At 49.1% G+C, this 27,467-nt stretch overlaps 1 protein-coding gene across 1 annotated transcript; it reads left to right on the top strand.

Moving 5' to 3' along the window:
* The first annotated feature begins 704 nt into the window (after positions 1-704).
* PRPH2 (peripherin 2) lies at positions 705-27,467 on the top strand. Its single transcript, XM_001134673.7, has 3 exons — positions 705-2,355; positions 19,458-19,704; positions 25,558-27,467. The coding sequence occupies exons 1-3, from the start codon at positions 1,775-1,777 to the stop codon at positions 25,768-25,770; spliced, it is 1,041 nt and encodes a 346-aa protein (XP_001134673.1). The 5' UTR covers positions 705-1,774; the 3' UTR covers positions 25,771-27,467.

Here is a 27,467-nt window from a genome sequence, read left to right as displayed (position 1 = left end):
GTACACTTCTACTTCCACTCTCTTTGTTGATGTATGGTGACAGAATTTTGACATACATTCAATTTGATGGATCGAGTTTGGTCTTTTTCTTTTTTTGAGACGTCATTTCACTCTTGTCACCCAGGCTGGAGTGCAATGGCGCAATCTTGGCTCACTGCAACCTCCGCTTCCCGGGTTCAATTGATTCTCCTTTCTCAGCCTCACAAGTAACTAGGATTACAGGTGCCTGTCACCATACCCAGACAATTTTTGTAATTTTAGTAGAGACGGGGTTTCACCATGTTGGCCAGGCTGGTCTTCAACGCCTGACCTCAAGTGATCCACCCACCTTGGCCTTCCAAACTGCTGGGATTACAGGTGTGAACCACTGTACCCGGCCAAGTTTGGTATTTTATTGTTGTTTGGATTTGCATTTTCCTGCTTATTACTCAAGTTGAGATCTTTTTCAGATTATTGGACTTTTCACATTTCCTAATTATGAATTGTCTGTTCCTGGTTTTTGCCTATTTTTCCAGTTGATTGTTGGTCTTTTGATTGTGAATTTTTTTTTATTGTGAATTTGTGGGACTTAAAACGTTTTTGCATATTAATTCTTTTTTTTTTTTTTTTTTTTTCAGACAGAGTCTCACTGTCACCCAGGCTGGAGTGCAATGTGGGGATCTCAGTTCACTGCAACCTCCACCTCCTGGGCTCAAGCGATCCACCTGCCTTGGCCTCCCAAAGTACTGGGATTACAGGCATAAGCCACCATGCCTGGCCACTGTATATTACTTTTTAATTTTACAAGTTGCAAATGTTTTCTCACGATCTGTCACTTTCTTTCTTTCCTTCCTTCTTCTCTTCTTTTCTTTGTCTTTTTAAAATTTGAGACAGGGCCTCACTCTGTCACCCAGTCTGGAGTGCAGTGGCACGATCATGGCTCAGTGCAGCCTTGAACTCCCCAGGCTCAGGTGATCTTGCCACCTCAGCCTCCAGAGTAGCTGGGAGAACTACAGGTGCATGCCACCATACCCAGCTAATTTTTTTGTTTTTTGTGTGTGTGTGTGTGTGTGTGTGTGGAGATGGGGTCTTCCTATGTAGCCCAGGCTGGTCTTGAACTCCTGGGCTCAAGCGATCCACCCAACTTGGTCTCCCAAAGTACTGGGATTATAGGTGTGAGCCACTGTGCCTGGCCCTGTCATTTCTTTTCTCAGAGAGGATAACAATTTATTTGTCCTACAGAAAGTTTTAAATGTTGAAGGAGATTGGCCTGGAAATATGCTTTTGGGGAGCAACACGGTCTGAGCCAGACATCCAGATACAGCCCATTCTTCTGGCCAGTCTTGCCCTTTGCTCCTGATTCTCCAAGCTGTACCCAGAGCTCTCTGGTCCAGCATGTACCTGGAGGCTGCTTTTGACCATGTTTTGAGAGTGGCATGGCTTTATCTAATGGGATGAACCTGGCTAAAGAGATTAGCAAAACGTCTTGTGGATCCCACTTTTAATCTGCAGCGTTCAGGCTGCCCCTTCTTGGCTGGGAAGGGTGCTGAAGAAACAACGCCCAGGACCAGGACTATCCCCTGCTCAAGCTGTGATTCCGAGACCCCTGCCACCACTACTGCATTCACGGGGATCCCAGGCTAGTGGGACTCGACATGGGCAGCCCCCAGGGCAGCTCCCTACAGCTTGGGCCATCTGCACTTTTCCCAAGGCCCTAAGTCTCCGCCTCTGGGCTCGTTAAGGTTTGGGGTGGGAGCTGTGCTGTGGGAAGCAACCCGGACTACACTTGGCAAGCATGGCGCTACTGAAAGTCAAGTTTGACCAGAAGAAGCGGGTCAAGTTGGCCCAAGGGCTCTGGCTCATGAACTGGTTCTCCGTGTTGGCTGGCATCATCATCTTCAGCCTAGGACTGTTCCTGAAGATTGAACTCCGGAAGAGGAGCGATGTGATGAATAATTCTGAGAGCCATTTTGTGCCCAACTCATTGATAGGGATGGGGGTGCTATCCTGTGTCTTCAACTCGCTGGCTGGGAAGATCTGCTACGACGCCCTGGACCCAGCCAAGTATGCCAGATGGAAGCCCTGGCTGAAGCCGTACCTGGCTATCTGTGTCCTCTTCAACATCATCCTCTTCCTTGTGGCTCTCTGCTGCTTTCTGCTTCGGGGCTCGCTGGAGAACACCCTGGGCCAAGGGCTCAAGAACGGCATGAAGTACTACCGGGACACAGACACCCCTGGCAGGTGTTTCATGAAGAAGACCATCGACATGCTGCAGATCGAGTTCAAATGCTGTGGCAACAACGGTTTTCGGGACTGGTTTGAGATTCAGTGGATCAGCAATCGCTACCTGGACTTTTCCTCCAAAGAAGTCAAAGAGTGAGTGGCTTCCAGTCCTGGGGTCAGAGCTATGAATATATTGGGGACACTGAGGCTCAGGCCTCTGACCAGCCCCTCTCCCCGCACCCAGTGCCTTTTCCTCTCCATCGGGTGCACAACTTATTACTGCGTATGTGAGGGTGTATCAGGTGGAACCATATGAAATTGCTAATATTCTACCTCTTTGACCCATAAAAAATGACAACTTCATAGGGTTCAACCTAACATTGGCTAAGGTGGTAGGAAGGTATCAATTTATATAAGCTGTTTGGATAGGAGCCCCTTGGGATGAAGAGCCAGGCAGCAATGTGTGTCCATTTTATACCGAGGGATGGAAGTCATTCATAGATCACAAATACTGAGGTACTATTTGGCTATTTGTCCCATTCATTCAAAGTAGATGGATTCAGTCCCAGAAGTTTAAATTTCCTAGTTAGTTCCCTTGTTTTCCAACCTTTCAACCCTGAGCATCCATTCCCAAGATGTTTGTCTGGATATGTTGGAAAGAGCATAGGAAGGGGAAGTCATGAGATCTAGGGTGAAGTTTTGGTTCTGTTGTTCAAGGTCTTGTGACCTTGGGCAGGTCACTAGTCACTCTGCGCTTTGGCTTGCCCATCTTTTAAATGAGCACTGGAATAGAATAGGTAATTTTGGAAGTCACCTCCTAGCCCTGGCTGGTAGCTGGCATGCAGCAGGTACTCATTAAATGCTTGCTGGTGTTTACTTAGCGAGTCATGATAGTGCAATGTGATAAAGCATTTCTAAAGTATTCTTGGCATATGTAAAAGTAAAATGCTGCGATGGGCTGTGGGAGGTGCTGGTGAGAGAGAGACTCTCGACCACTGTGTCGGAGGGAACAGCCTGTGCACTGGCTCCAGCGGGCTGCTCTTCCCAACACACCCACCAACCTGGGGCTCGAATGACTTTTCAGGGGAAGGGCAGCCTGCCTTGAGGCAGCCGCTCTCCCTCACCTCTTCTTTCTGTCCGACTCGACCCTACCTGGCTGGGGTTAGGGGTTCAGTTATTCCTAAGGGTGGTTTTTTTTTCTTCCCAGTGAGGCTGGCAAGTCCAAAGGGAACTTGAACTCAGGGCATTGGCACCAGCAGCAGGACATGTTTGAAGCCCAAAACAACATTAATGACGCCCAAATAGCTAGCTTATATCTGCCCTGCAGATGGAAGGGACGTCCAAGTGAAGGTCACTTCTTGGGATTTTATTTTCTTGTGGATGGAGATTACTGCTGCAAATCCCCAGTCAGGAGAGGATTGTAAAGGGCTGTGCCCTTCCCAGGTGACAGGTCTGCAGGGGCAGCACAAGATGCCACGATTTATATAAATCTCCCGAGGAGGGCATGAAGCCAGGGGGACAAGCGGAATTCTGGGGAGTGGGAGAGGCCGATGGTAGAACCAGCCTCTGTGAGCAGAGGCTCACAGAGAAGGGGGCTTTTCATCTTTTCCTCTATCATTTCCCTTGATTGTCTCCTGCATAGAGTCAGTTCTTGGATAGATGTATTCAAATCTCTCGGTAACTCCAAATCCCCTTTTGTATCAGAGTGAAGGAATTATCTAGGTCACTCCACTCTCAATGGTCAATGGATCCAAAATTTCAGGCAAATATTCAGCTGAATCAAAACTCCTTCAATGTCCCATACCAACTTGTTGGTGAGAAATTTTCCTAACTCCACTGACTTGGAAAAATTCTTCTATTACACGCACAAAAAATACAGCAGTAATATTAAGAGAAGCCAAAACAGGAAAACAAATTCAAGCTAGCTTCTCACCCATAACTTGATTAATGCCTTTAGTTTTTTCTACATTTCAGTTTCAGTCTAGTCTTGTTAACATTTACATAGTCATACAGTGTAATGATAGTATAAAGACAATTTAGGGCCGGGTGCGGTAGCTCACACCTGTAATCCCAGCACTTTGGGAGGCCGAGGCGGGCGGATCACCTGAGGTCGGGAGTTCGAGACCAGCCTGACCAACACGGAGAAACCCCGTCTCTACTAAAAATACAAAATTAGCCGGGCATGGTGATGCATGCCTGTAATCCCAGCTACTCAGGAGGCTGAGGCGGGAGAACGCTTGAACCTGGGAGGCAGAGGTTGTGGTGAGCTGAGATCTCGCCATTGCACTCCAGCCTGGGCAACAAGACCAAAACTCTGTCTCAAAAAAAAAAAAAAAAAAAAGACAATTTAGTGTTCCATTTTGTAATCTGATAGTATAACATTTGCATAATGTCCACAATGATCATGTTTAATGGTTGCATAAGAAGTCCACTGAAGCCAGGTGCGGTGGCTCACGCCTGTAATCCCAACACTTTGGGAGGCCAAGGTAGGTGGATCACGAGGTCAGGAGTTCGAAACCAGCCTGACCAAAATAGTGAAACCTCATCTCTACTAAAAATACAGAAAATTAGCTGGGCGTGGTGGCATGCCTGTAATCTCAGCTACTCAGGAGGCTGAGGCAGGAGAATTGCTTGAACCAGAGAACCAGGGAGGCGGAGGTTGCAGTGAGCCAAGATCTTGCCACTGCACTCCAGCCCGGGAGACAGTGTGAGACTCGGTCTCAAAGAAAAAAAAAAAAAAAGGAAGTCCACTGAATGAAAGTACATGCTTAGGCAAGCATTCAGATTTTTATTTACCTCTATTATAAGTAACACTGGAATGGGCATCTTTGAGCATTTTGCTTCTCTCTGTGTCTTTTATTTCCCTTAGGCTAAATTTCCATGAGAAAAATGGACCTTTGGCTTTAACTTTCCACAAAGTTTGTCTTAAGACACAATTAGGGCTGGGATCGGTGGCGCACGCCTATAATCCCAGCTCTTTGGGAGGCCGAGGTGGGAGGATCACTTGAGCTCAGGAGTTCGAGACCAGCCTGGGCAACATGATGAAACCCTGACTCTTAAAAAAAAAAGCCCAAAACATAAAAACATTAGCCAGGAGTGGTGGCTTGCACCTGTGGTCCTAGCTACTCAGGAGGCTGAGGCAGGAGGATAATTTATTTGAGCCCAGGAGGCAGAGGTTGTAGTGAGCTAAGATCATGCCACTGCACTTCAGCCTAGGTGACAGAGTAAGACCCTATCTCAGAAAAAAAAAATATGAATTAGCACACAAATTTCTTAGAATTGAAATGCTTTTATCCTTTTCAGAACCTCCAGTGACCTCATACTGCAGTGGGCTACCTGTTCTTCCAAGGGTACAGTCGGATAGGGCCACCTTTGCAGAGAGACTTTCCCACAGACTTTTATTTTTATTTAATTAATTAATTAATAATTATTTTGAGGCAGGGTCTCACTCTATCGCCCAGGCTGGAGTGCAGTGGCACAATCTTGGCTCACTGCAACCATCATCTCCAGGGTTCAAGCTATTCTTATGCCTCAGCCTCCCAAGCAGCTGAGATTATAGGTGTGTGGCACCACGCTGGGCTAATTTTTTTTTTTTTGAGAAAGGATCTCACTCTCTTGAGATGGTCTCACTCTCCAGGCTCACTGCAACTCCCACCTCCCAGGCTCAAGCGATTCTCCCACCTCAGCCTCCCGAGTACCTGGGACTACAGACGTGAGCCACCACATCTGGCTAATTTTCTGTATTTTTGGTAGAGACAGGGTTTCTCCATGTTGCCCTCAGGCTGGTCTCGAACTCCTGAGCTCAGATGATCCACCTGCCTTGACCTCCCAAATTGCTGGGATTACAGGCATGAGCCACTGTGCCTGGCCTCTGGCTAATTTTTCTATTTTTAGTAGAGACGGGGTTTCACCACGTTGGCCAAGCTGGTCTTTAACTTCTGGGCTCAAGTGATGCTCCCGCCTCAACCTCCCAAAGTGCTGGGATTCCAAACATGAGCCACCGCACCCAGTCCCACAGACTTTTACATGATCACTGAACAAGGCCTGCAAGGGAAGTGAGGCTCCTGGGATTATGTTCAGAAAGCTGTTCAGAGCTGGGTTGCCTGAGGACCAGTGCCTGAGACCAGAGCACAGCCCTTATCTGTTGGTAGAAGGAATGAAAGAAGGAATGAATGAGAGACTGTGGAATGGCATTTACTCCCACCTCCAAGGAAAACTAAAAAATTTTTTCTGTTCATGTTTTCATGGCTTCATTTTGGAGGGTTTAGTGAGTTTACATGACAAAGCTGGCTCTCCAAAACGCTTCCCTGAAAAATGTAAGTTATATTTATTTTTTTTGAGATCGCAAGCACTGAGAAATGGTAAGCATTTACCTTCCGGATTATCTCGGCAGCACCCCCCGGGCTAGGATTCTGAAGGCAAAGAGGTGAGGCCGGCAAAAGGGCAGGGAGAGGGAGGTTATCATCCACCAAGATCCTTTTCTTTTTTTATTTGTTGCCCAGGCTGGAGTGCAATGGTGCGATCTCAGCTCACTGCATCCTCGCCCCCCTGGTTCAGTTGATTCTCCTGTCTCAGCCTCCCAAGTAGCTGGGATTACATGTGCCCACCACCATGTCCACCTATTTTTTTTTTGTATTTTTAGTAGAGACTGAGTTTCACCATGTTGGCCAGGCTGGTCTTGAACTCCTAACCTCAAGTGATCCACCTTCCTTGGCCTCCCAAAGTGCTGGGATTACAGGCATGACCCACCGCTCCTGGCCACAAGATCTTTTTAAAAGAAATTCTTGGCCAGGTGCGGGCTCATGCTTGTAATCCTAGCACTTTGGGAGGCTGAGACAGGAGGATCCCTTGAGGACAGGAGTTCAAGACCAGCCTGGGCAACACAATGAGACTTCACCTCTACCAAAAAAAAAAAAAGAAAAAGAAAGAAAGAAAAGAAAAGAAAAAAGGCCCGGTGAGGTGGCTCACGCCTGTAATCCTAGCACTTTGGGAGGCTGAGGCGGGTGGATCACTTGAGGTCAGGAGTTTGAGAACAGCCTGACCAACTTGGTGAAACTCTGTCTCTACTAAAAATACAAAATTAACCAGGTGTAGTGGCACACGCCTATAATCCCAGCTACTTGGGAGGCTGAGGCAGGAGAATTGCTTCAATCTGGGAGGCGGAGATTGCAGTGAGCTGAGATGGCACCATTCTACTACAGCCTGGGCAACAAGAGCAAAACTTCATCTCAAAAAAAAAAAAAAAAAAACAAAACCAACCAAACCAAACCAAACAAAAAAAATTAGCTAGGGCATAGTGGCATGCACCTGTGGTCCCTGCTACTTGGGAAGCTGAGGTGGGAGAATCCCTGGAGCCTGGGAGGTCAAGGCTGCAGTGAGCCAAGACTGTGCCACTGCACTCCAGCCTGGGTGACAGAGTGAGACCCTGCTTTAAAAAAAAGAAAAAAAAAATCTTTTCTTAAAAAAAAAGAGATGGGGTCTTACTCTGTTGCTTAGGCTGGTCTTGAACTCCTGGTTTCAAGCAACCATCCCACCTCAGTCTCCAGAGTACCTGGGATTATAGGCACCCACCACCATGCCAGGCAGAATTCTCCTTTTTTTGTTTCCCTTCTCCCCATCAAATTTGGATGAGCCAACAAAGAGGTTCGGGTGAGCCTCTTTCTCCTGCTTGACCTGAGGACTGTGGGGAAGCGATCCCAGGAGAATGAGCTGGTCTGAGCATGGGTAGCCTGGAGAAAATCCACAGGGATCCTCCTCTGACACAGACTGGGCATGGGCGGTGTCTGGTGACAGTGATTTCCAGGCATTTCTGCAGGCTCTGTTCCTGGAATAACTTTCCATTCTGTGCAGTGGGCACTTCACCGGACTGGGCTAGAGAAAGTTGAGGTCCTCACTTTCTGGCATCTTCAGTCCAGTTCCTGAGAGGAGGAGCTGGGTGCTTGCATTCTGGCCTCCCTAGGACCTCCCCACTTGTGCCCCTCTTTGGGGCCCCCCAGAAACCTGAGGATAGAGTGCATTGCCTCAGTAAGCATGGAGGGGCGGGCAGGTTTTGGAGATTTCTCAGGGGAATCTTTAAGATCCGGGACTGGCTCCTGAAGTTTCCTGATCTAATGAATAAGATCAGGCAGAAACAATTCCATATTTTTATGGGAATTTACAAGAGTTTTTTGTTTTGTTTTGTTTTGTTTTTTGAAATGGAGTCTCACTCTGTCACCCAGGCTGAAGTGCAGTGGCACGATCTCACCTTGCTGCAACCTCCACCTCCTGGGTTCAAGAGATTCTCCTGCCTCAGCCACCCAAGTAGCTGGGATTACAGGCGTGCACCTCCACACCTGGCTAATTTTTGTATTTTTAGTAGAGATGGGGTTTCACCATGTTGGTCAGGCTGGCCTCGAACTTCTGACCTCAAGTGATCCGCCTGCCTCGGCCTCCCAAATTGCTGGGATTACAGGTGTGAGCCACTGCACCTGAGTTTTGGCTGCTCTGTCTCAGGGGAGTAGCCCAGTGACTGCACCCCATCCCCAACCTGCCTATGACCATGTTGCCAAGTCATTTGGGAGGGGGAAATGACCCACATTTATCCTGCACAAAACTCCTCCTGGGAAGTTTTTGTCTTAATCTTTTTTAGTTTTTGTTTGTTTGTTTGTTTGTTTGAGACAGAGTCTTGCCCCGTCGCCCAGGCTGGAGTGCAGTGACATGATCTCGGCTCACTGCAACCTCCGCCTCCCGGGTTCAAGCGATTCTCCTGCCTCAACTTCCTGAGTAGCTGGGATTACGGACATGTGCCAGCACGCCTGGCTAATTTTTGTATTTTTAGTGAAGATGGGGTTTCACCATTTGGTCAGGCTGCTCTCGAACTCCTGACCTCAAGTGATCCACCCACCTCAGCCTCCCAAATTGCTGGGATTATAGGCGTGAGCCACTGCACCCAGCTGGTATTATTAGCTCCATTTTATATATGAGAAATCTGAGGCCCAAGAGGTTAAGGGACATGTCTAAGATCACACAATAGGAAGTGGGGGAGACAAAAAAAGAAAATCAGCTTCGGCCACATGTGGTGGCTCACACCTGTAATCCCAGCACTTTGGGAGGTTGAAGTGGATGGATCACTTGAGCCCAGGGGTTCGATACCAGCATGGGCAACATAGTGAAACCCCATCTCTACAAAAAATACAAAAATTAGCTAGGTGTGGTGGTGTGTGCCTATAGTCTCAGCTACTTGGGAGGCTAAGGTGGGAGGATCACCTGAGCCCAAGAAATTGAGGCAGCAGTGAGCTGAGATTGCACCACTGCACTCCAGCCTGGGCAGCAGAGTGAGACCCTGTCTCAAACAAAAAGAAAAAACAGCTTTATTGAGATATAATTCACTCACTATACAATGTACCCATTAAAAGTATGCAATTCAATGGTTTTTAGTATATTCACAGTCGGACAACCAGCATTACAATCAATTTTAGAACATTTTCATCACTTCTAAGGGAAACCTTACACCATTTAGCTTTCACTTCCTAGCCTTCCCTCCCCCTAGCCCTAAGTAACCACTCGTTTACTTTCTGTATCTATAGATTTCCCTGTTCTGGACATTTCATATGAATGAGTCATATAACATTTGTCCTTTTGTGTCTGCCTTCTTTCACTTCGCATAGTGTTTTCAAAATTAATCCATGTTGTAGCATATATCAGAACTTAATTCCTTTATATGGTGAAATAATATTCCATTATATGGCATGTCAGATTTTAATTCTGCTCTTTTCACCCTACTCTCCTGTTTCCCAGCGATGTTAAAGTACCTTTTGCATACATTCGGCATTAAATGAATGTTTGCTCACTGAGTGACAGAAACCTCAAATTATCCAGGCTGCTTGGGGTACGGGAAGTCTTGCTTTTCTCCCTCTTCTCCCTGTCTTTCCCTGTCTTTTTTTTTTTTTTTTTTTTTTTTTGAGATGGAGTCTTGCTCAGTCACCCAGGCTGGAGTGCAGTGGTGTGATCTTGGCTCACTGCAACCTTCGCCTCCCGGGTTCAAGCGATTCTCCTGCCTCAGCTTTCCTGAGTAGCTGGGATTACAGACACCCACCATCACGCCCAGCTAATTTTTGTAATTTTGTAGAGACGGGGTTTCTCCATGTTGGCCAGGCTGGTCTCAAATTCCTGACCTCAGGTGATCTTCCTGCCTTGGCCTCCCAGAGTGCTGAGATTACAGGTGTGAGCCACCGCTCCCGGCCTTTCCCTGTCTTCTTCTTCTCCATTTCCTCTCCAAGAAGGACAGGGAAAGGGGTGGGCAGAGATGATGCAGGGTTGGAAAACATGGATGGATTAGGTTTGGATTCCAGTGCTTCTGTGCCAACGTCTCAGATAATAACGAGGTGGCCCCACAGAAACTAGAAACACCATTCCGGGCTCTGCGGCGCCTGTGGTAAATGGGGCTGTCACTGGGCTTCAACCTCCCACATCTCCCTCCCCTGGCCTGGTGGTCCTGGGTGGGCCAGGAAGAGGGGGACACACTTCCTGCTACACTTGGAGGAGGCTCTCAGAGGGAGGAGCCAAGTCCAGGAATGCTGTCTCCCTCACTGACTCTGTCTTTTCAGAGCAAGGTATCAGTGAAAGAGATTTGTAGTTCTTTCTCTTTTTTTTTTTTGAGATGGAGTTTCACTCTGTCGTCCAGGCTGGAGTGCAGTGGCACCATGTTGGCTCACTGCAACCTCTGTCTCCAGGGTTCAAGCAATTCTCCTGCCTCAGCCTCCCAAGTAGCTGGGATTACAGGTGCCCACCACCATACCTGGCTAATTTTTATATTTTTAGTAGAGACAGGGTTTCACCATGTTGGCCAGGCTGGTCTCGAACTCCTGACCTCAGGTGATCCACCCACCTTGGCCTCCCAAAGTGCTGGGATTACAGGCATGAGCCACTGTGCCAGGCCTGTAGTTCTCAACTGATGCTCTTTTATCTTATTTTATTGCATTTCCGACTTCTATTATAGAAAAAAACTCAAGCTTTCACAAAAGTAGAGAGTTCATTATAATTAATTCTCATGTAGCCATCACCTAGCCAGGTGTGGTGGCAACACACCTGTAACTCCAGCTACTTGGAGGCTGAGGTGGGAGGATCACTTGAGCCCAAGGTCTCTTAAAAAAAAGGAAAAAACAGGCTGGGCACAGTGGCTCATGCCTGTAATCCCAGCACTTTGGGAAGCTGAGGCGGGTGGATCACCTGAGGTCAGGAGTTCAAGACCAGCCTGGCCAACATGGTGAAACCCCGTCTCTATCACCTAGCCATCACCTAGGAACAAATATCAACATTTTGCCTGTTTCATCTATACTACCCTCCCCCAAACACATTTTCCCCTTCTGAATATCCTAAAGCAAATCCTGGACATACTTTCCTTTTACCTGTAAATACTTTAATAGGCATCTCCAACAGATAAAGAGGCTTTAGTTGTTTTTTGCCCTTTTGTTTCTGCTGAACATAAGCACAAGACCAGTCATAGTCAACAGAGTTAATGGCAATATCAATCAATACCCAGTCTATGTTCAGTTTTCCCTGATAGTCTCGGAATGCTTTTTACAGTTGGTCAATTCAGGATCCAAACCAAGTCCATGCTTTGCATTTGGTTGTTTGGTTTCCTGTCTGTTTTACTAGAAAACTGTCCCCTTTTTCATACCATATGTGTGAGAGAAACTGGGCTACGTGTCCTGCAGAATCCCCCATAGTTTGGAGTTGGGCAATTGCAGCCAAATGGCGTTGTCTAACTTGTTCTTCTGTCCCCTGTATTTCCTCATAAACCAGTAGTCTGGGTCGAGGTATGGTTGGATCAGGCTCAGTTGTGGCAAGAACATTTCCTACAGTGCCGCTCTGTGTATCTTACCGTAGCACATGAGGAAGGACATGAGGTCTTCAGTCAGTTTACAACACTTCTTTTAAAGGTTGCAGGATGAGCAGAGCTGCAGTGTCTTGGGGTGAGAGGTAGAACATGCGGGAGCTCAGACATTTTGGAACCAGGAACTACCAGCCAGGAAGGCCCAGCCTGGGGTCCCAGTCTGAGGGAGAAGCTGGCACCAAGCTCTTGCTCTTCACCATTCTTCCCAGGGAACCCACAGACTACAGGTACCTGCTTGCTCTTCTTAAACAATTCGTAGACATCTCAAGAAGAAGATTAGAACTTGACTCTATGGGGTTTCTCCCCTCTCAGACGGGAACTCTTTGAAGAGAGCTGTGTCTCCCCTTCAAATTGGGGCTTCCTGAGGGCTGGGCTATGTCTCCCCTCAGACCAGGGCTCCCTGAGGATGGGGCTGTGTCTCCCCTCAGACCGGGGCTCCCTGAGGATGGGGCTGTGTTTCCCTCAAACTGGGGTTCCCTGAAGACAGGGCTGCATCTCCCCTCAGACTGGGGCTCCCTGAGGACAGGGCTGCATTCCCCTCTCAGACTGGGGCTGCCTGAGGACGGGGCTGTGTCTCCTCCTCATGTCACCCCTCACCGTCTATAGTACCTCACACTCAGTGACTTATTTTCTTACTTCACTGTGAGCTGCTATAACAGAATACCTGAGTCTGGATAATTGATAAAGAGTAGAGATTTATTTCTTACTGTTCTGGAGGCTAGGAAGTCCAAGGTGGAGGGGCCCGCATCTGCTGAGGGGCCCGATTTCATCCTTTTCCTCGGGAACCCACTCCCATGATAATGGCATTAATCTACTCATGAGGGCAGAGCGCTCGTAATCCAGTCACCTCTCAAAGGTCCCATCTCTCACCACTGACATGCTGGGCCTCACGTTTCCAACACAGGAACTTTGGGGGACACATTCAAACCACAGCACTACACAAAAAAGCAATCATCAAAGCATACTAAGCACATAGTGTGTACCAAATGCTCCACGTGTATGATCCCATTTAATTTCCACCATCCCCTGTCGAGTGTTTAAAATGTCATTTCTTAGATGAGAAAACTCAGGCTCAGAGAGGTTAGGCCAGTTCTCAAGGTCTCACAGGTGTCCCTCAGCCAGCGTTCTGCTTGGCATGACCCACTGTCAGGTATACCCCTGCTCATTGCCCTATGGCTGGCTTTACTAATTTGATTCACTTACTAAATTATGTTGGTTTTTCTGGAAAAACTCAGACGTGATCATTTTCCCAGGCTCTTTGTGCCTTGCTTATGGGAGAGTGGCCTAGAACATAGTTCTTATCTTAATCAAGACCCTTTCAAACCCTAGTGACTCCTCCTCCACCGTCCCCGGCCCCTTCCGCGCAGAGTGAAATTCGTAGCCTGGGAAACACGCTGTGATATAAATAGCCGGCTCACCACTAAGGCGCTCTCCTCTGCCTGGCTTTGTCTTAAGAGGGTGAGAGGAGCCTTAATCTGTGGTTGGAATGAGGGCAAGCACTGAGTAAACAAGATGATGTTTGGAATGGGGGAGGGATAGCTCCAGAAGTGAGAGACCCCAGGAGTTCCCAGGCTGGTGACCCAGGCAGGTCCCAACGTTCACCGAGCTTGGCCTTTTCCCCCAGGCTGACCTGGATGTTGCCCCTGGGAATACACTGGGAAGTTCCCAGTGTGAGGGAGACGCAGCCCTGTCTTTAGGAAGCCCCAGTTTGAGGGGAGACAGCCCCATCTTCAGGGGGCCCCAGTCTGAGGGGAGACACAGCCCCGTCCTCAGGGAACCCCAGTCTGATGGGGAGACACAGCCCCGTCTTCAGGGAGCCCCAGTCTGAGGGGGAGACACAGCCCTGACTCAGGGAGCCCCAGTGTGAGGGGAGACAGCCTGGTGGAGACCAGTAGGGTGACTTGTCTGGGGGCTCAGGGAGGCGAGGTGGGGAGACGGGGAATGTCCGCAAGCCCAGCCTGCAGACTGAGGGCGGCTCAGAGCCTCTGCTGGCCTCAGCCCACACAGTTTTAGGCCTGACCCTCACATCACAGACACCTTAGTGTGCATGAGGCGGGTGTGCAAGGTTTGCTCCACCTTAGGGCCACCTGGTAGGTACGTGAGGGTAGGTGGTGGTGGCTAGGAAAGGACTCCTGGGACAGGGAAGAGGGGAGAAAACTCACAGTTTTCCAGGAAATTTAACTTCCAGGCCTGGAAACACCTGGCTGGAAAGGGCCTTGGCCACCAGTGACCTGTAAGGGGGAGATGAGGTTGGTGAGGGAGCTGGGGTGTCACCAATGGCAGCCAGATCCTCGTCCATCAGCGGCTCCCGTCCTGCTGCTCCTCCTACCCTCCAGGCATGGCCCCAAGGAAGGGCCTGGCCCCACAGAGTGGTTGGGTGAATTTCTATATTCCCTATTGACTTGGTCTTGGATTACCGTCTACCTCAACCCTCTAGGCCATAAGATCGAGGAAGGCAGGGGCATTTATTCACTGCTCTGTCTTCAGCGCCTAGAATAGCAGCTGGCAGGTAGCAGGCGCACAGCAAATATTTATCAAGTGAGTGAATGAATGAAAGGTCAAGTCAGGAGGGACAAGGGAGGTGGGGAACTCCAATGGGACCAGTGGGCAACTGCTGTGGGCTGGACCCAATTTTTTTTTTTTTTTTTAATTTGAGACAGAGTCTCACTCTGTTGCCCAGGCTGGAGTGCAATGGCATGATCTCAGCTCACTGCAATCTCCACCACCCTGGTTCAAGTGATTCTTCTGCCTCAGCCTCCCCAGTAGCTAGGATTACAGGTGCCCGCCACCACGCCCGGCTAATTTTTTGTATTTTTAGTAGAGACGGGGTTTCACCACGTTGGCCAGGATGGTCTCGAACTCCTGACCTCATGATCTGCCCACCTCAGCCTCCCAAAGTGCTGGGATTACAGGCGTGAGCCACCGCGCCCGGCTGGACCCCGACTTCTTGTGTGGCTTTGGGCGAGGCCTAGCCCTCCTCTGGGCCCCACTTGCTCCTCTGTAGGACAATCCGATGGTTTTCCAGGTCTTATCCAATGGCTCTAAGCGGAAGGAGGGACAACATTTTCTGAGGTCTCCAGCATGTCCAGCCTGTGTCAAATGCGTGACTCGAATTGTCTCATTTATATCCCCGATAACCCCTGAGAGGCAGCTGCTATCACTCCCAGCTCACGCAGGTCCACAGAGTTTAAGCTCCATGGCTCCCAAATACATATTTAGGACTCAGTGGTGTGCTTTCAACCACCCCCACCCTGTCCACAGGACACTGGCAATGGCTCAGCTGGGACACTGTACTGAGGGGAAGGCTCCAGGGACAGCCTGTAGGTCAGGAGGTGGGACAGACAGCATTTGGGTTGGGAGGCCCCTAGCCTTGAGGAGGACACTTTGGGGAAGGTCTTGGGGGAAGAAGGGAGGGACCACTGCAGAGATGCCATCTGCTCAGTGTGTCCAGGGCTACTGGCCCCTCCAGAGGGCCAGTAGAGGGGAGCGGGAGGCCCGAGCTGAAGGCCCCCCTCACACTGCTCCAGCTTGTCTTCCCACCCCTGGCCCACTTCCGTCACCAACAGCCCGGTGCCCAGAGAGGGGCTGCAGAAGGACAGCTGAGCAAGACACAGTTTCTGCCTTCCCCACGCACATGGCTGGAGTGGGGCTTTGAGTGGTGGGCAGGCAGTGCCAGCGGGCAGGTGCTCCGTGTCAGGCCCACCATGGAGGGTGGCCTGCACGATCCTGCCCTCAAGGAGCTGACAGCTTCTTTGCCACAGCTGGTAGAACCTGCACGGCCAACTCCCCAGGGAGGGCTCTCCCATGATATGACATGGCGTGGTGGGTTCTGTTCTTACAACCTGATGTCAGCTCCCAGGTGCTCAGAGTACCACCCCGATGGCTCTTGCTCGGCCACCTGCCCAGTGAGGTGGCTTTTGCTCACAGCGCATGGCTACTATGTATTAATACCAGCACTCTTCAAGCACTCTTACGTGTATCACTTCATGTAATCCTTTGTTTCAAATATAAGGAAGCAGAGGCAGGGAGAGGTTAAGGAACTTGTCCAGAGGGATGGAGCTGGCATGTGGGCGAGCCAGGAGTAAACCCAGCCTGTCCGGCTCTTATCACCGATCTGTGCTGCCCATGCCACCCAGGGCCATGTGGTCTCTGGGCAGTGTGTTCTGCCCACGAAGTAGAGGGCAGGGATTACAGGGCGTGTGGAAACATGGTTGCCATGACCCAGGCCACCTCATGCAGCCCTCCTAGAAAGTCTTAATCATAATAGGCGGAAGTCAACATGGTTCATGGAAATGGAACCACCAGTGGCCCTTGAGCACACCAAAAGACACTCAACTTCACTCATAATGAGAAAAATGGAAATGAAAACAACTCTGAGATACTGTTTTTCAAAGATTAGGTTGGCAAAGATCAAAAGTCTGACCTGTGTGGATGTGGCTGTGGAGGACAGGTTCTCCTGAGCATGGTTGGTTGGGCTTTGCGAACCGCGCCCCCACCTCAGCCCCCAGCAGGAGAGACCAGAGGAGAAAAATGGCAGGTATCTGGCAAGATCACCCTTTGATGCAAGGATCCATCTTCAAGGAATTTACCTGCTCCATATAGTCACAATATGCAAAATGACTGATGTCCATGTTTGTATTAACGAGAGACTGGGAAAAACCCAAACTTCCATCAGTCTGGAACTGGCTAGGACCCATGTGCCATCCACGCAATGGGAATACCATGCAGCTCATTAAAAAACAAAAATCCAGGACACTCCACAGACAGATACGAAAATATCTCAGCCGAGCGCAGTGGCTCATACCTGTAATCCCAGCACTTTGGGAGGCTGAGGCAGGCGGATCACTCAAGATCAGGAGTTCCAGAGCAGCCTGGCCAATATGACAAAACCCCATCTCTACTGAAAATACAAAAGTTAGCTGGGCATGGTGGCACACCACTGCACTCCAGCCTGGGTGACAGAGCAAGACTCCATCCCCCACCCCTGCCAAAAAAAAAAAAAAAAAAAAAAGATCTCCAAGATATTGCTAAGGGAAAAAAGAAAGGTTCAAGACAGTATGTATATAATGTTCTAATTTGCAGTAATTAAAAAAGAACAGGAAAAATGAAAACATGTTTGCTTGTCCATGCATGAAGCCTCTCTCTGGTGGAACTGGCCATAGCGGTCAGGACCTGGAGGCTGAGAGATGAGGAGTGAGAGGCATTTTATATTAAAGAGATTTTATTTAGAAGCAAAAGATGGACATCTTTTAAGAGATTCGTGACCAATTCAATGAACATTGTTTAAAATAATCTCTATTGGAAACAGTTATGCTTTCTATTATGTTCTAAAAGTCTATTATGTAACGCATTCTTCGCGTGCAATGTTTTTTTTCTTTCTTTTTTTTTTGTTTTTTTGAGACAGAGTCTCACTGGCGTGATCTCGGCTCACTGCAACCTCTGCGTCTCGGGCTCAAGTGATTCTCGTGCCTCAGCCTCCCGAGTAGCTGGGACTACAGGCATGCACCACAACGCCTGGCTAATTTTTTTGTATTTTTATTTTTATTTTTTTTGAGACGGAGTCTCGCTGTGTCGCCCAGGCTGGAGTACAATGGCGTGATCTCGGCTCACTGCAAGCTCCGCCCCCTGGGTTCACGCCATTCTCCTGCCTCAGCCTCCCGAGTATCTGGGACTACAAGCGCCTGCCACAACGCCCAGCTAATTTTTTGTATATTTAGTAGAGACGGGGTTTCACCGTGTTAGCCAGGATAGTCTCGATCTCCTGACCTCGTGAACCACCCGCCTCAGCCTCCCAAAGTGCTGGGATTACAGGCTTGAGCCACCGTGCCCGGCCTGTATTTTTATTAATTGTAGAGATGAGGTTTCACCATGTTGCCCAGGCTGGTCTTGAACTCCTGACCTCAGGTCGTCTGCCCACCTGGGCCTCCCAAAGTGCTGAGATTACAGGTGTGAGCCACTGCACTTGGCCTACATGCAACTTTTTCTTTTTTTTTTTTTGAGACGGGGTCTCACTGTGTCGTACGGGCTGGAGTGCAGTGGTGTGATCTTGGCTCACTGCAACCTCTTCCTCCCGGGTTCAAGTGATTCTCGTGCCTCAGCCTCCCGAGTAGCTGGGACTACAGGCGCGTGCCACCACGCCCAGATAATTTTTGTATTTTTAGTAGAGACGGGGTTTCACCATATTGGCCAGGATGGTCTCGATCTCTTGACCTTGATGAAGATCTACCCATCTTCGTCTCCCAAAGTGCTGGGATTACAGGCATGAGCCACCGCGCCTGGCTGCAACTTTTTATTTAGATGACAAGCACCCAGTCAAGTGCACAAATATATATATATATATATATGTGTGTGTGTGTGTGTGTGTGTGTGTGTGTGTGTATATATATATATATATATATATATATATATATATTTATTTAGAGAAAGTCTTGTTCTGTTGCCCAGGCTGAGAGCAGTGGTGTGATCATAGCTCACTGCTGCCTTGAATTCCTGGGCTCCCGCCTCGGCCTCACAAAGTGCTGGGATTACAGACATGAGCCACCATGCCCAGCCAAATGCACGAATCTTAAGTGTGCAGCTCAGGGAGTTTTGACCATAAAACACCTGGGTAATCACCCCCAGGCCAGGTAGAACATACCCAGCCTGCCTGAGGGGAAGGGGAGACTTTTCACTGTAAAGATCCCTTTTGAATTCTGAACCTGTGTGAATGTATGGTAAGCTCTAAACAAATACACACAAAAATATAGAAGTGCAGAAGATATGCTGGGAGCCCCGCCCATCAGCCTGGAGAACCTGCTTGCAGCTGTGTCCCTTAGGTGAGTCAGGAGCTCCCACCTGGCTGGGGGTGGAGTCCTCCGAGGGCAAGGACTGTGCCTGCCTTGGGTCTCCATCCCCTGCCTCTGCACAGGCCCTGGGACTGAGCAGGCCTTCTGGAAACACCTGGCTGGAAAGGGCCTTGGCCACCAGTGACCTGTAAGGGGGAGATGAGGTTGGTGAGGGAGCTGGGGGCATCACCAGTGGCAGCCAGATGCTTGTCCATCAACAGCTCCCATCCTGCTGCTCCTCCTACCCACCTACGCACCAGGCATGGCCCCAAGAAAGCGCCTGGCAGCACAGAGTGGTTGGGTGAATTTCTATACTCCCTATTGACTTGGGTCTTGGATTACCGTCTGCCTCAAGGTCGAGGAAGGCAGGGGCATTTATTCATTTTTTTGTCTTCAGCGCCTAGAACAGTGGCTGGCACGTAGCGGGCGCACAGCAAATATATACCAAGTGTGCGAGTGAATGACTATTCTAGGTTTCCAGAGGCAGGGGATGGGAGGAAGTGGCCCCTGGTGAGAAGCCCGGGAAGCCCATCTCCAGCTGTCTGTTTCCCTTTCAGTCGAATCAAGAGCAACGTGGATGGGCGGTACCTGGTGGACGGCGTCCCCTTCAGCTGCTGCAATCCTAGCTCGCCACGGCCCTGCATCCAGTATCAGATCACCAACAACTCAGCACACTACAGTTACGACCACCAGACGGAGGAGCTCAACCTGTGGGTGCGTGGCTGCAGGGCTGCCCTGCTGAGCTACTACAGCAGCCTCATGAACTCCATGGGTGTCGTCACGCTCCTCATTTGGCTCTTCGAGGTAGGCCCTGGGCCAGCTGGGGGTAGAGGGTAGGGAGAGCCTCCGGTCCCATTTGGGTCTAATGGGGGCGGAGCCAGGCTTGGAGACCATGCCTCCCTCTTTGGAAACAGCCTTCAGTGGAGCTGTGGGTCAGATCAGTCTGGGCTTGAACCCCACCCAGGGCCTCCACCTTTTGTATTTATTTATTTATTTATTCATTTATTTCTTTTTTGGTTTCTTTCCCACCACTTAAATTTTTTTTTTTATTTTTTTTTATTTTGAGGCTGAGTCTCTCTGTGTTGCCCAGGCTGGAGTGCAGTGGCATGATCTCAGCTCACTGCAACCTCCCTCTCCTGGGTTCAAGGGATCCTTCTGCCTCAGCCTCCCGATAGCTGGGACTACAGGCATGTGCCACCATGCCCAGCTAATTTTTTGTATTTGTAGTAGAGACAGGTTTTCACTGCATTAGCCAGGATGGTCTCGATCTCCTGACCTCATGATCTGCCTGCCTCGGCCTCCCAAAGTCTGGGTTTACAGGTGTTAGCACCGCACCCGACCGACAATTGTTTTTTTAATTGAGGCGAGATTTATAAAAGGTAAACAATTTGGTGTCATCTAGTTGATTTACAATGTTGTGCAAGCACCTCTACCTAGTTCCAAAACACTTCCATCAGCCCCCAAGAAAATCTCACACCCATGAAGCAGTCACCACCTCCCAACCTGCCCTCCAGCCCCTGGCAACTGTTCTCTGGATTTATGTATTTTGGACATTTCATATAAATGGACCCATATTACGTTTGGCTTCTTTTAGTTAGCATGTTTTGGAGGTTCATCCTGTGTCCCCACTTTTTGGTACCGAGGTCTTAGTCATTTAACCTCTCTGTTATATGGGGTGACAGCACTTAGCTTTGGGGACTATTGGGAGGCAACATGAACAGCATGTGCAGGTGTTCAGGAAATGGGTACTGTTTGGATTTGTGCTTCTTGGGATGCTGGTCCTCATTTACCTGTTAGTCTAATTATGTGTGGGTTCATCTTATCTGCAACGCTCAGTTTCTCTGTAGCTATAGGGCTTGCAATGTAAGCAAATCCTCGGTGAGTGTGCTGAATTCACTCTTTGGTTAAAGAGATATTCATTTTTTATTTTTATTATTTTAAATTGTTTATTATTTTTTTTTTAGAGACAAGAAGAAAAATTCACCTGTCGCCCAGGCTGGAGTGCAGGGGCATGATCGTAGCTCACTGCAGCCTTGAACTCCTGGGCTCAGGGCTCTTCCCACCTCAGCCTTCTGAGTAGCTAGGACTATAGGCACATGCAGAGTAGCTGAAAACAGGTGCCCTGAGTCATACTCTGTAGAGTCTTCTGTAGAAATGGGGTCTTGCTATGTTGCCCAGGCTGCTCTCTAACTCCTGGCTTCAAGCAATCCTCTTACCTTGGTCCCCCAAAGTGCTGGGATTACAGGTGTGTGCCACTGCATCTGGCCAAGAGATATTTCTTTCTTTTTTTTTGAGATGAAGTCTTGCTCTGTCACCCAGGCTGGAGTGCAATGGCACGATCTCAGCTCACTGCAAGCTCCACCTCCCAGGTGCAAGCAATTCTCCTGTCTCAGCCTCCCAAGTAGCTGTGATTACAGGCATGCACCACCACGCCCAGCCAGTTTTTGTATTTTTAGTAGAGATGGGGTTTTACCATGTTGGCCAAGCTGGTCTTGAACTCCTGACCTCAAATAATCCACCAGCCTCAGCCTCGGCCTCCCAAAGTGCTGGGATTACAAGCGTGAGCCACCACATGTGGTCAGAGATATTTCTTAAACATGTACCCGTATGCCAGGCACAGCTCTAGGTGTTGAATGAGAGCCTGTTAGTAAATGAGGTGGCATGGTGACTCAGGGTAGCTGCTTTGAGCTACCTTGAGAGCAGAAAATCCAAACTTCAAAATCCCAATGTACAAAGCCAGGAAGATTTGGTGAGGAAGCTTTTTCCATTGAGGAGATTCCCAAAGATTCCTTTAAATGAGTCACTGTCCTAATGCTATCAGCCAGTGCATCCTGCCTGTGGCTGATAAACACCTCCTCTAACTCACCACATGAAACTAAAGGGTGACTGTATGTCCAGGAAGCCGACTTTTTTTTTTTTTGAGACAGAGTTTCACTCTTGTTGCCCAGGCTGGAGTGCAGTGGCGCGATCTCAGCTCACGGCAACCTCAGACTCCTGGGTTCAAGTGATTCTTCTGCCTCAGCCCCTTCCGAATAGCTGGGATTACAGGCGCCCACCACCACGCCTGGCCGATTTTGTATTTTTAGTAGAGACGAGGTTTGACCATGTTGGCTGGGCTGGTCTTGAATTCCTGACCACAGGTGATCCCCCAACCTCGGCCTCCCAAAGTGCTGGGATTACAGGCGTGAGCCACTGCGCCCAGCCGAAGCCTTCTTTTAATGCTGAGGCAAACACAGCATATTCATGACTATTTATTGGTCGCTGACTCCTTGACACAGAGTCTTGGGTGGGTAGAATGAGGAGAGGAACATACTGCTGGAAATTTAGATGGCCACATTCCCTGAAAACACACAAAAAGAAGACTGAATATAAAAGAAGTCATAAAAGTTCACTAGCATTGAGCTCAGGAGTTCGAGACCAGCCTGGGCAACATAGTGAGCCCTCATCTCTACTAAAAAAAAAAAAAAAAAAAAATTGCTGGACGTGGTGGCGCATGCCTATAGTCCCAGCTACTCAGGTACTCGGATGGCCAAGATGGGAGGATCTCATGAACCCCAGAGATGGAGGCATAAAAGAAGTCAGCGGAGCCAGGAGCGGTGGCTCACACCTGTAATCCTAGCAGGCATTAGCTAGGATTTGGGAGGCTAAGGCAGGAGGATCAATTGAGCCCAGGAGTTTAGACCAGCCTGGGCAACATAGCAAGATCTCATCTCTACAAAAAACACAAAAATGACGGCCAGGCGCAGTGGCTTATGCCTGTAATCTCAGCACTTTGGGAGGCCGAGGCGGGGGATCACCTGAGGTTGGGAGTTTGCAACCAGCCTGACCAACATGGAGAAACCCTGTCTCTACCTAAAAATACAAGATTAGCCGGGCCTAATGGTGCATGCCTGTAATCCCAGCTACTTGGGGGCTGAGGCAGGAGAATTGCTTGAACCTGGGAGGTGGAGGTTGTGGTGAGCCGAGATCACGCCATTGCACTCCAGCTTGAGCAACAAAAACAAAAACATAAAAATTAGCTTTGTGTGGTGGTGCACACATGTAGTCCTGGATCCTCCTGGCTCAGGCAGGAGGATCACCTAAGCCCTGGAGGTCAAGGCTGCCGTAAGCCATGATCTCAACACTGCACTCTAACAGAGCCAGACTCTATCTCCAAAAAAAAAAAAAAAAAAAAAAGAAAGAAAAGTCAGTGGGAAAATGAATGGGGTTCCACTGGCAGCCTCTTAGTGGCCCCACCTTTACAGGAATCTAGTGGACTGCATTAGACAAGGATCAGCTTATTGGGAAGAGGGCATTCAAATGCCCCTTTTACTTGGGGCCTTTAATGGACAGGGGTCTGATGGGCCAAGGGTGGCTGAGCATAATGTTAGGAGTCTGATCTTGGCTGTGCCTGCCTAGGCTTCACAATCCAGTCAGGAGATGATGTCTAATTTATGAGCCAAAGGGAGGATCATTACCAAGTGCAAAACTCACAGTGCAGAGAGCCTCCTTCAGGAAAGCAGGAGGGGATCAGAGTGGACGCGTTCACATCAAGAGGACTTCATGGAGGAGGTGACTTTTTCTGCTGTAAAAATATTTATTCAACTTCCAGTTGACAATAGCAGTAACATAAATCTAAAACTCTATCAGTTATTATTATCTACTGCCATAATTATAAAATGTCCCAGAGCATTCATTCAAAAGAGATTTACTGAGGCCCTCCCCCTACCTGGTACTGTTCTAGGTGCTGGGATTCTGAGTGAGCCAGATGAGTAAGGGCCATCCCTGCCCTCAGGGAGCAGCTTCATCCTCTTGTAGAGTTTGCTATGCCATACAAAGAAGTGGAGGAGAGCAAGCCAGGAATTTGTACAGAAACAAGTGGCTAACGGAATATACGGAATATATTATAGAAAAATGAAAACAGGGTGTGGTGGCTCACACCTGTAATCCCAGCACTTTGGGAGGCTGAGGCGGGCAGATCACCTGAGGTCAGGAGTTTGAGACCAGCCTGGCCAACATGGCGAAACCTTGTCTCTACAAAAAATATAAAAATTAGCCAGGCGTGGTGCCAAGTTTTTGACGCCTGTAATCCCAGCTACTCGGGAGGCTGAGGTAGAATTGCTTGAACCCGGGAGGCGGAGATTGCAGTGAGCCAAGATCGTGCCACTGCACTCCAGCCTGGGTGACAGAGCAAGACTCCATCTCAAAAAAAAAAAAAAAAAAAAAAGTGAAAACAATAAGCTAATTATCAGCTACAGCTGACTCTTCCGCTCTTCTGTTGGTCCTTACTGTGCACTAGGTACAGTGGTGGTGTTTGCTGGAGTGCAGTGGTGGAGTCATGGCTCACTGCAGCCTCCATCTCCGGGGCTCATGAGATCCTCCCATCTTGGCTACCCAAGTACCCGGGTAGCTGGGACTACAGGCACGCGCCACCACACCCGGCAATTATTTTTATTTTTATTTTTAGTAGAGATGAGGTCTCGCTATGTTGCCCAGGCTGGTCTCGAACTCCTGAGCTCAAGCAATCCTCCCTCCACCTTGGCCTCCCAAAGTGCCGGGATTACAGGCATGCACCATTGCACTTGGCCTGTGTGTTTTACACATATTAAAGTGGCACAGTATCCACACGGGGTGGGCACCACTTCATCTGAAAATCTGCAAACCGGATGAATAAAGTGAGGTTTCCTGGTCACATGGCTGGCTAAGTGCCCGGGTTTGAACCCAGGCATTTTGGCACCAAGTCTGCCACACAGTGAATGCTAGTGAACAAATCCAAATTATTTTTTACCAGCATCCATTCATCACTGTGCTCATCAAAATAATGGAAGGGCTGGGCACGGTGGCTCGCACCTGTAATCCCAGCACTTTGGGAGGTCGAGGCGGGTGGATCTCTTGAGGCCAGGAGTTCGAGGCCAGCTGGCAACATGGGGAAACCACATATCTACAACAATAACAACAAAAAAATACAAAAATTAGTCAGGTATGGTGGCAGGCACCTGCAACGTTAGCTATTCAAGAGGCTGATGCATGAGAATTCCTTGAACACAGGAGATAGAGTTTGTAGTGAGCTGAGACCACGCCACTGCACTCCAGCATGGGTGACACAGCGAGACTTGTCTCAAAAAAAAAAAAAAAAAGGAAGTACCACACATCAGATGCAGAAAAGGAGGTGACCTCTGAATTCCACCCAAGGCAGTTACTGAACTACCCAATATGTGCCAAGCAATGGGGTGTAGAGGTGAAGGCACCCAGGAATAATGCACCTGGGATGGGGGCGACCCGAGGGGATGGGGAGGGAGGATGAGCTGCAGGCGAGCTCACCAAGGGCTGAAGATGAATTAACAGATGAACGTGGAGAGGAACAAGGTTCTAGGCAGAGAGCATAGCAGATGGTAAAGACCTAGAGGGGAGAAAGTATGGGGCATGGGCGAATCCGAAGCAGCCCAGGGTGGCTGGAAAGGGAGGAGGAGAGGGGTCTGACATGAGGCTGGAGAAGAGTCAGGTGTGTTGAGCACTGAGGACAGGGCAGCGTGGGGCAGGCTGTCACCAACCCACACTCCACAGTGCTCAGGTTGAGTCCTCTCTGGGACCCTCAATTTGAGGCTCCTGTGGTTTCCTAATGGTCTAGCTCCCAGTGATTCTCCCAGATTGCCTCTAAATCTCCTCTCCCACCACCAGGTGACCATTACAATTGGGCTGCGCTACCTACAGACGTCGCTGGATGGTGTGTCCAACCCCGAGGAATCTGAGAGCGATAGCGAGGGATGGCTGCTGGAGAAGAGCGTGCCGGAGACCTGGAAGGCCTTTCTGGAGAGCGTGAAGAAGCTGGGCAAGGGCAACCAGGTGGAAGCCGAGGGCGCAGACGCAGGCCAGGCCCCAGAGGCTGGCTGAGGGCCCTGGGGCCCCTCCCCTCCCGAACACTGAGAAATAGTGGACTCCAAGAAACGTGGATCTCCCCCTCATCCAACTCCGAAAGTCTGAATCTCCCAAGGAGGGCACCATCTTACAGAGACTCTCCCTGACGGTGGAATTTAAGTTTAGGGTCCCTAAAAGCATTTGACACACAGTTGTTGAATGACTGACCCAAAATGTGAATGAAGCTAATGTGAATGTGAGTGAAGCTCCCTTCAGGCCCACTGCCCTAGGATATGCCCTCCTGGTGACTCGGGGGCTGTCTCAGACGACTAGCCCAGGACCCATCTTTCTCACACGGATTTAGTCCCACCTTATGGCCACTGGCCGTATCTGAGGGCTGCTCCCCTTTTAGAATTTACCTCTTATGAGCTCCATGTTGCTTCACTCTATCCAAAGTGTCACTTGGTGCATAAGCACAGAAATCTGAAAAATGGCCATGTTGTCTTTTTTTTTTTTTAATGCCAAGATTGACAGGTTGGCCGTTTGCTTAATGCCAGAAGTTGGGGGAAAGTTACACTTTTCTAAGAATAATGGACTCTTAAGGCATTGAGGGCTCTAAACAGGATTCTTTAATCATGGAGCAAGAGAATTTCAAGGCAGGAGATTTTTTCCCCCACCAAAAACACAGTGAAAGGCCTGCTTTTGTGTCCCATTCACATGCCCTCGGTCACTGAGTCTGGAGTGAACCATGGGTTGAGGAAGTCAGGCTGTTGGCGTGTCCCAGCACCACACCACCCCTAAAGTGCCAGGTGATCTCCTGTGGCTCATCGGTGGAAGCAGTGGGGTAGGCTGCTGCCCTGCTGTGGAAGAGGAGCAACAATCAGACATGAGTCCACCCTTTGGAGACCAGGCCTCAGCTCTTGGTGGGCCCAGGGACACCCACACAGGTGGCCATCACAGCCCCATGGACAACACTAATTGTCCACAGCAAAGGGCAAGGAATCCTCTGGGAGCTTCTTCCGTTTCTTCCCCCCAGATACCCATCTTGAAAAACACTATTTCTGGAATGCTTCTGCATCAAAGGAGATTCTTTGAGATAGCCCATCTTCCTGAGCTAGCAAATACAGGAGTTTTCACTTTCTTTAGGAAAGAGAAGCTTTCAGGGGAAGGAGAGAATGATTTTGCTGACTTCCCAAGCCCTGGTGACCAGACCAAGGCAGGGCCCAACATAATTCCACCAGTTGGATGAACATTCAAGAGAGCTCGTTCCTACCTGGCTGGAGACCGAGGCCAGAAGGCAAAAACCAGAAAGGGAACAGTCCATAACTTACCTCTGCTTCTGACCGATAGTGTTTGGGAATAGGTTACTTTGGACTGAGTTTGCATTCTTTGCTGTCCTAAGAACTTCAGTGTAGAGAAAATAAGACTTCTGGTGCTGCTGGGGTATGTTCTGGGCTTAATTCCCCCAAGCAGAAGACCAGATACAAGATGTTTGGACACCCTGTCAGATGTTGGTCCCAAGTTTAATTAGATTTCTGAATCTCGTTGAGGCCAAGGAATGATCCATACTGAAAAAATGCTGAGCCAGCCATCTTTGGCAAAGGTCCCTGAGCTCTTGCTATCTCTCAAGAGTGCTGAGAACCATGGTGAAAGTGCTGCTCTAGGCCCACAAGCGTAACTATGCTGTTAACAGCTGTCAATAGGTAATTAAAATTCATACTGTATGAAAATCA

The sequence above is a fragment of the Pan troglodytes genome, chromosome 5 (assembly GCF_028858775.2).
Source record: "Pan troglodytes isolate AG18354 chromosome 5, NHGRI_mPanTro3-v2.0_pri, whole genome shotgun sequence".
Taxonomy (NCBI): domain Eukaryota; kingdom Metazoa; phylum Chordata; class Mammalia; order Primates; family Hominidae; genus Pan; species Pan troglodytes.
Note: the sequence above shows the minus strand (reverse complement) of the source record. Positions and strands in the feature narration are given on the sequence as shown.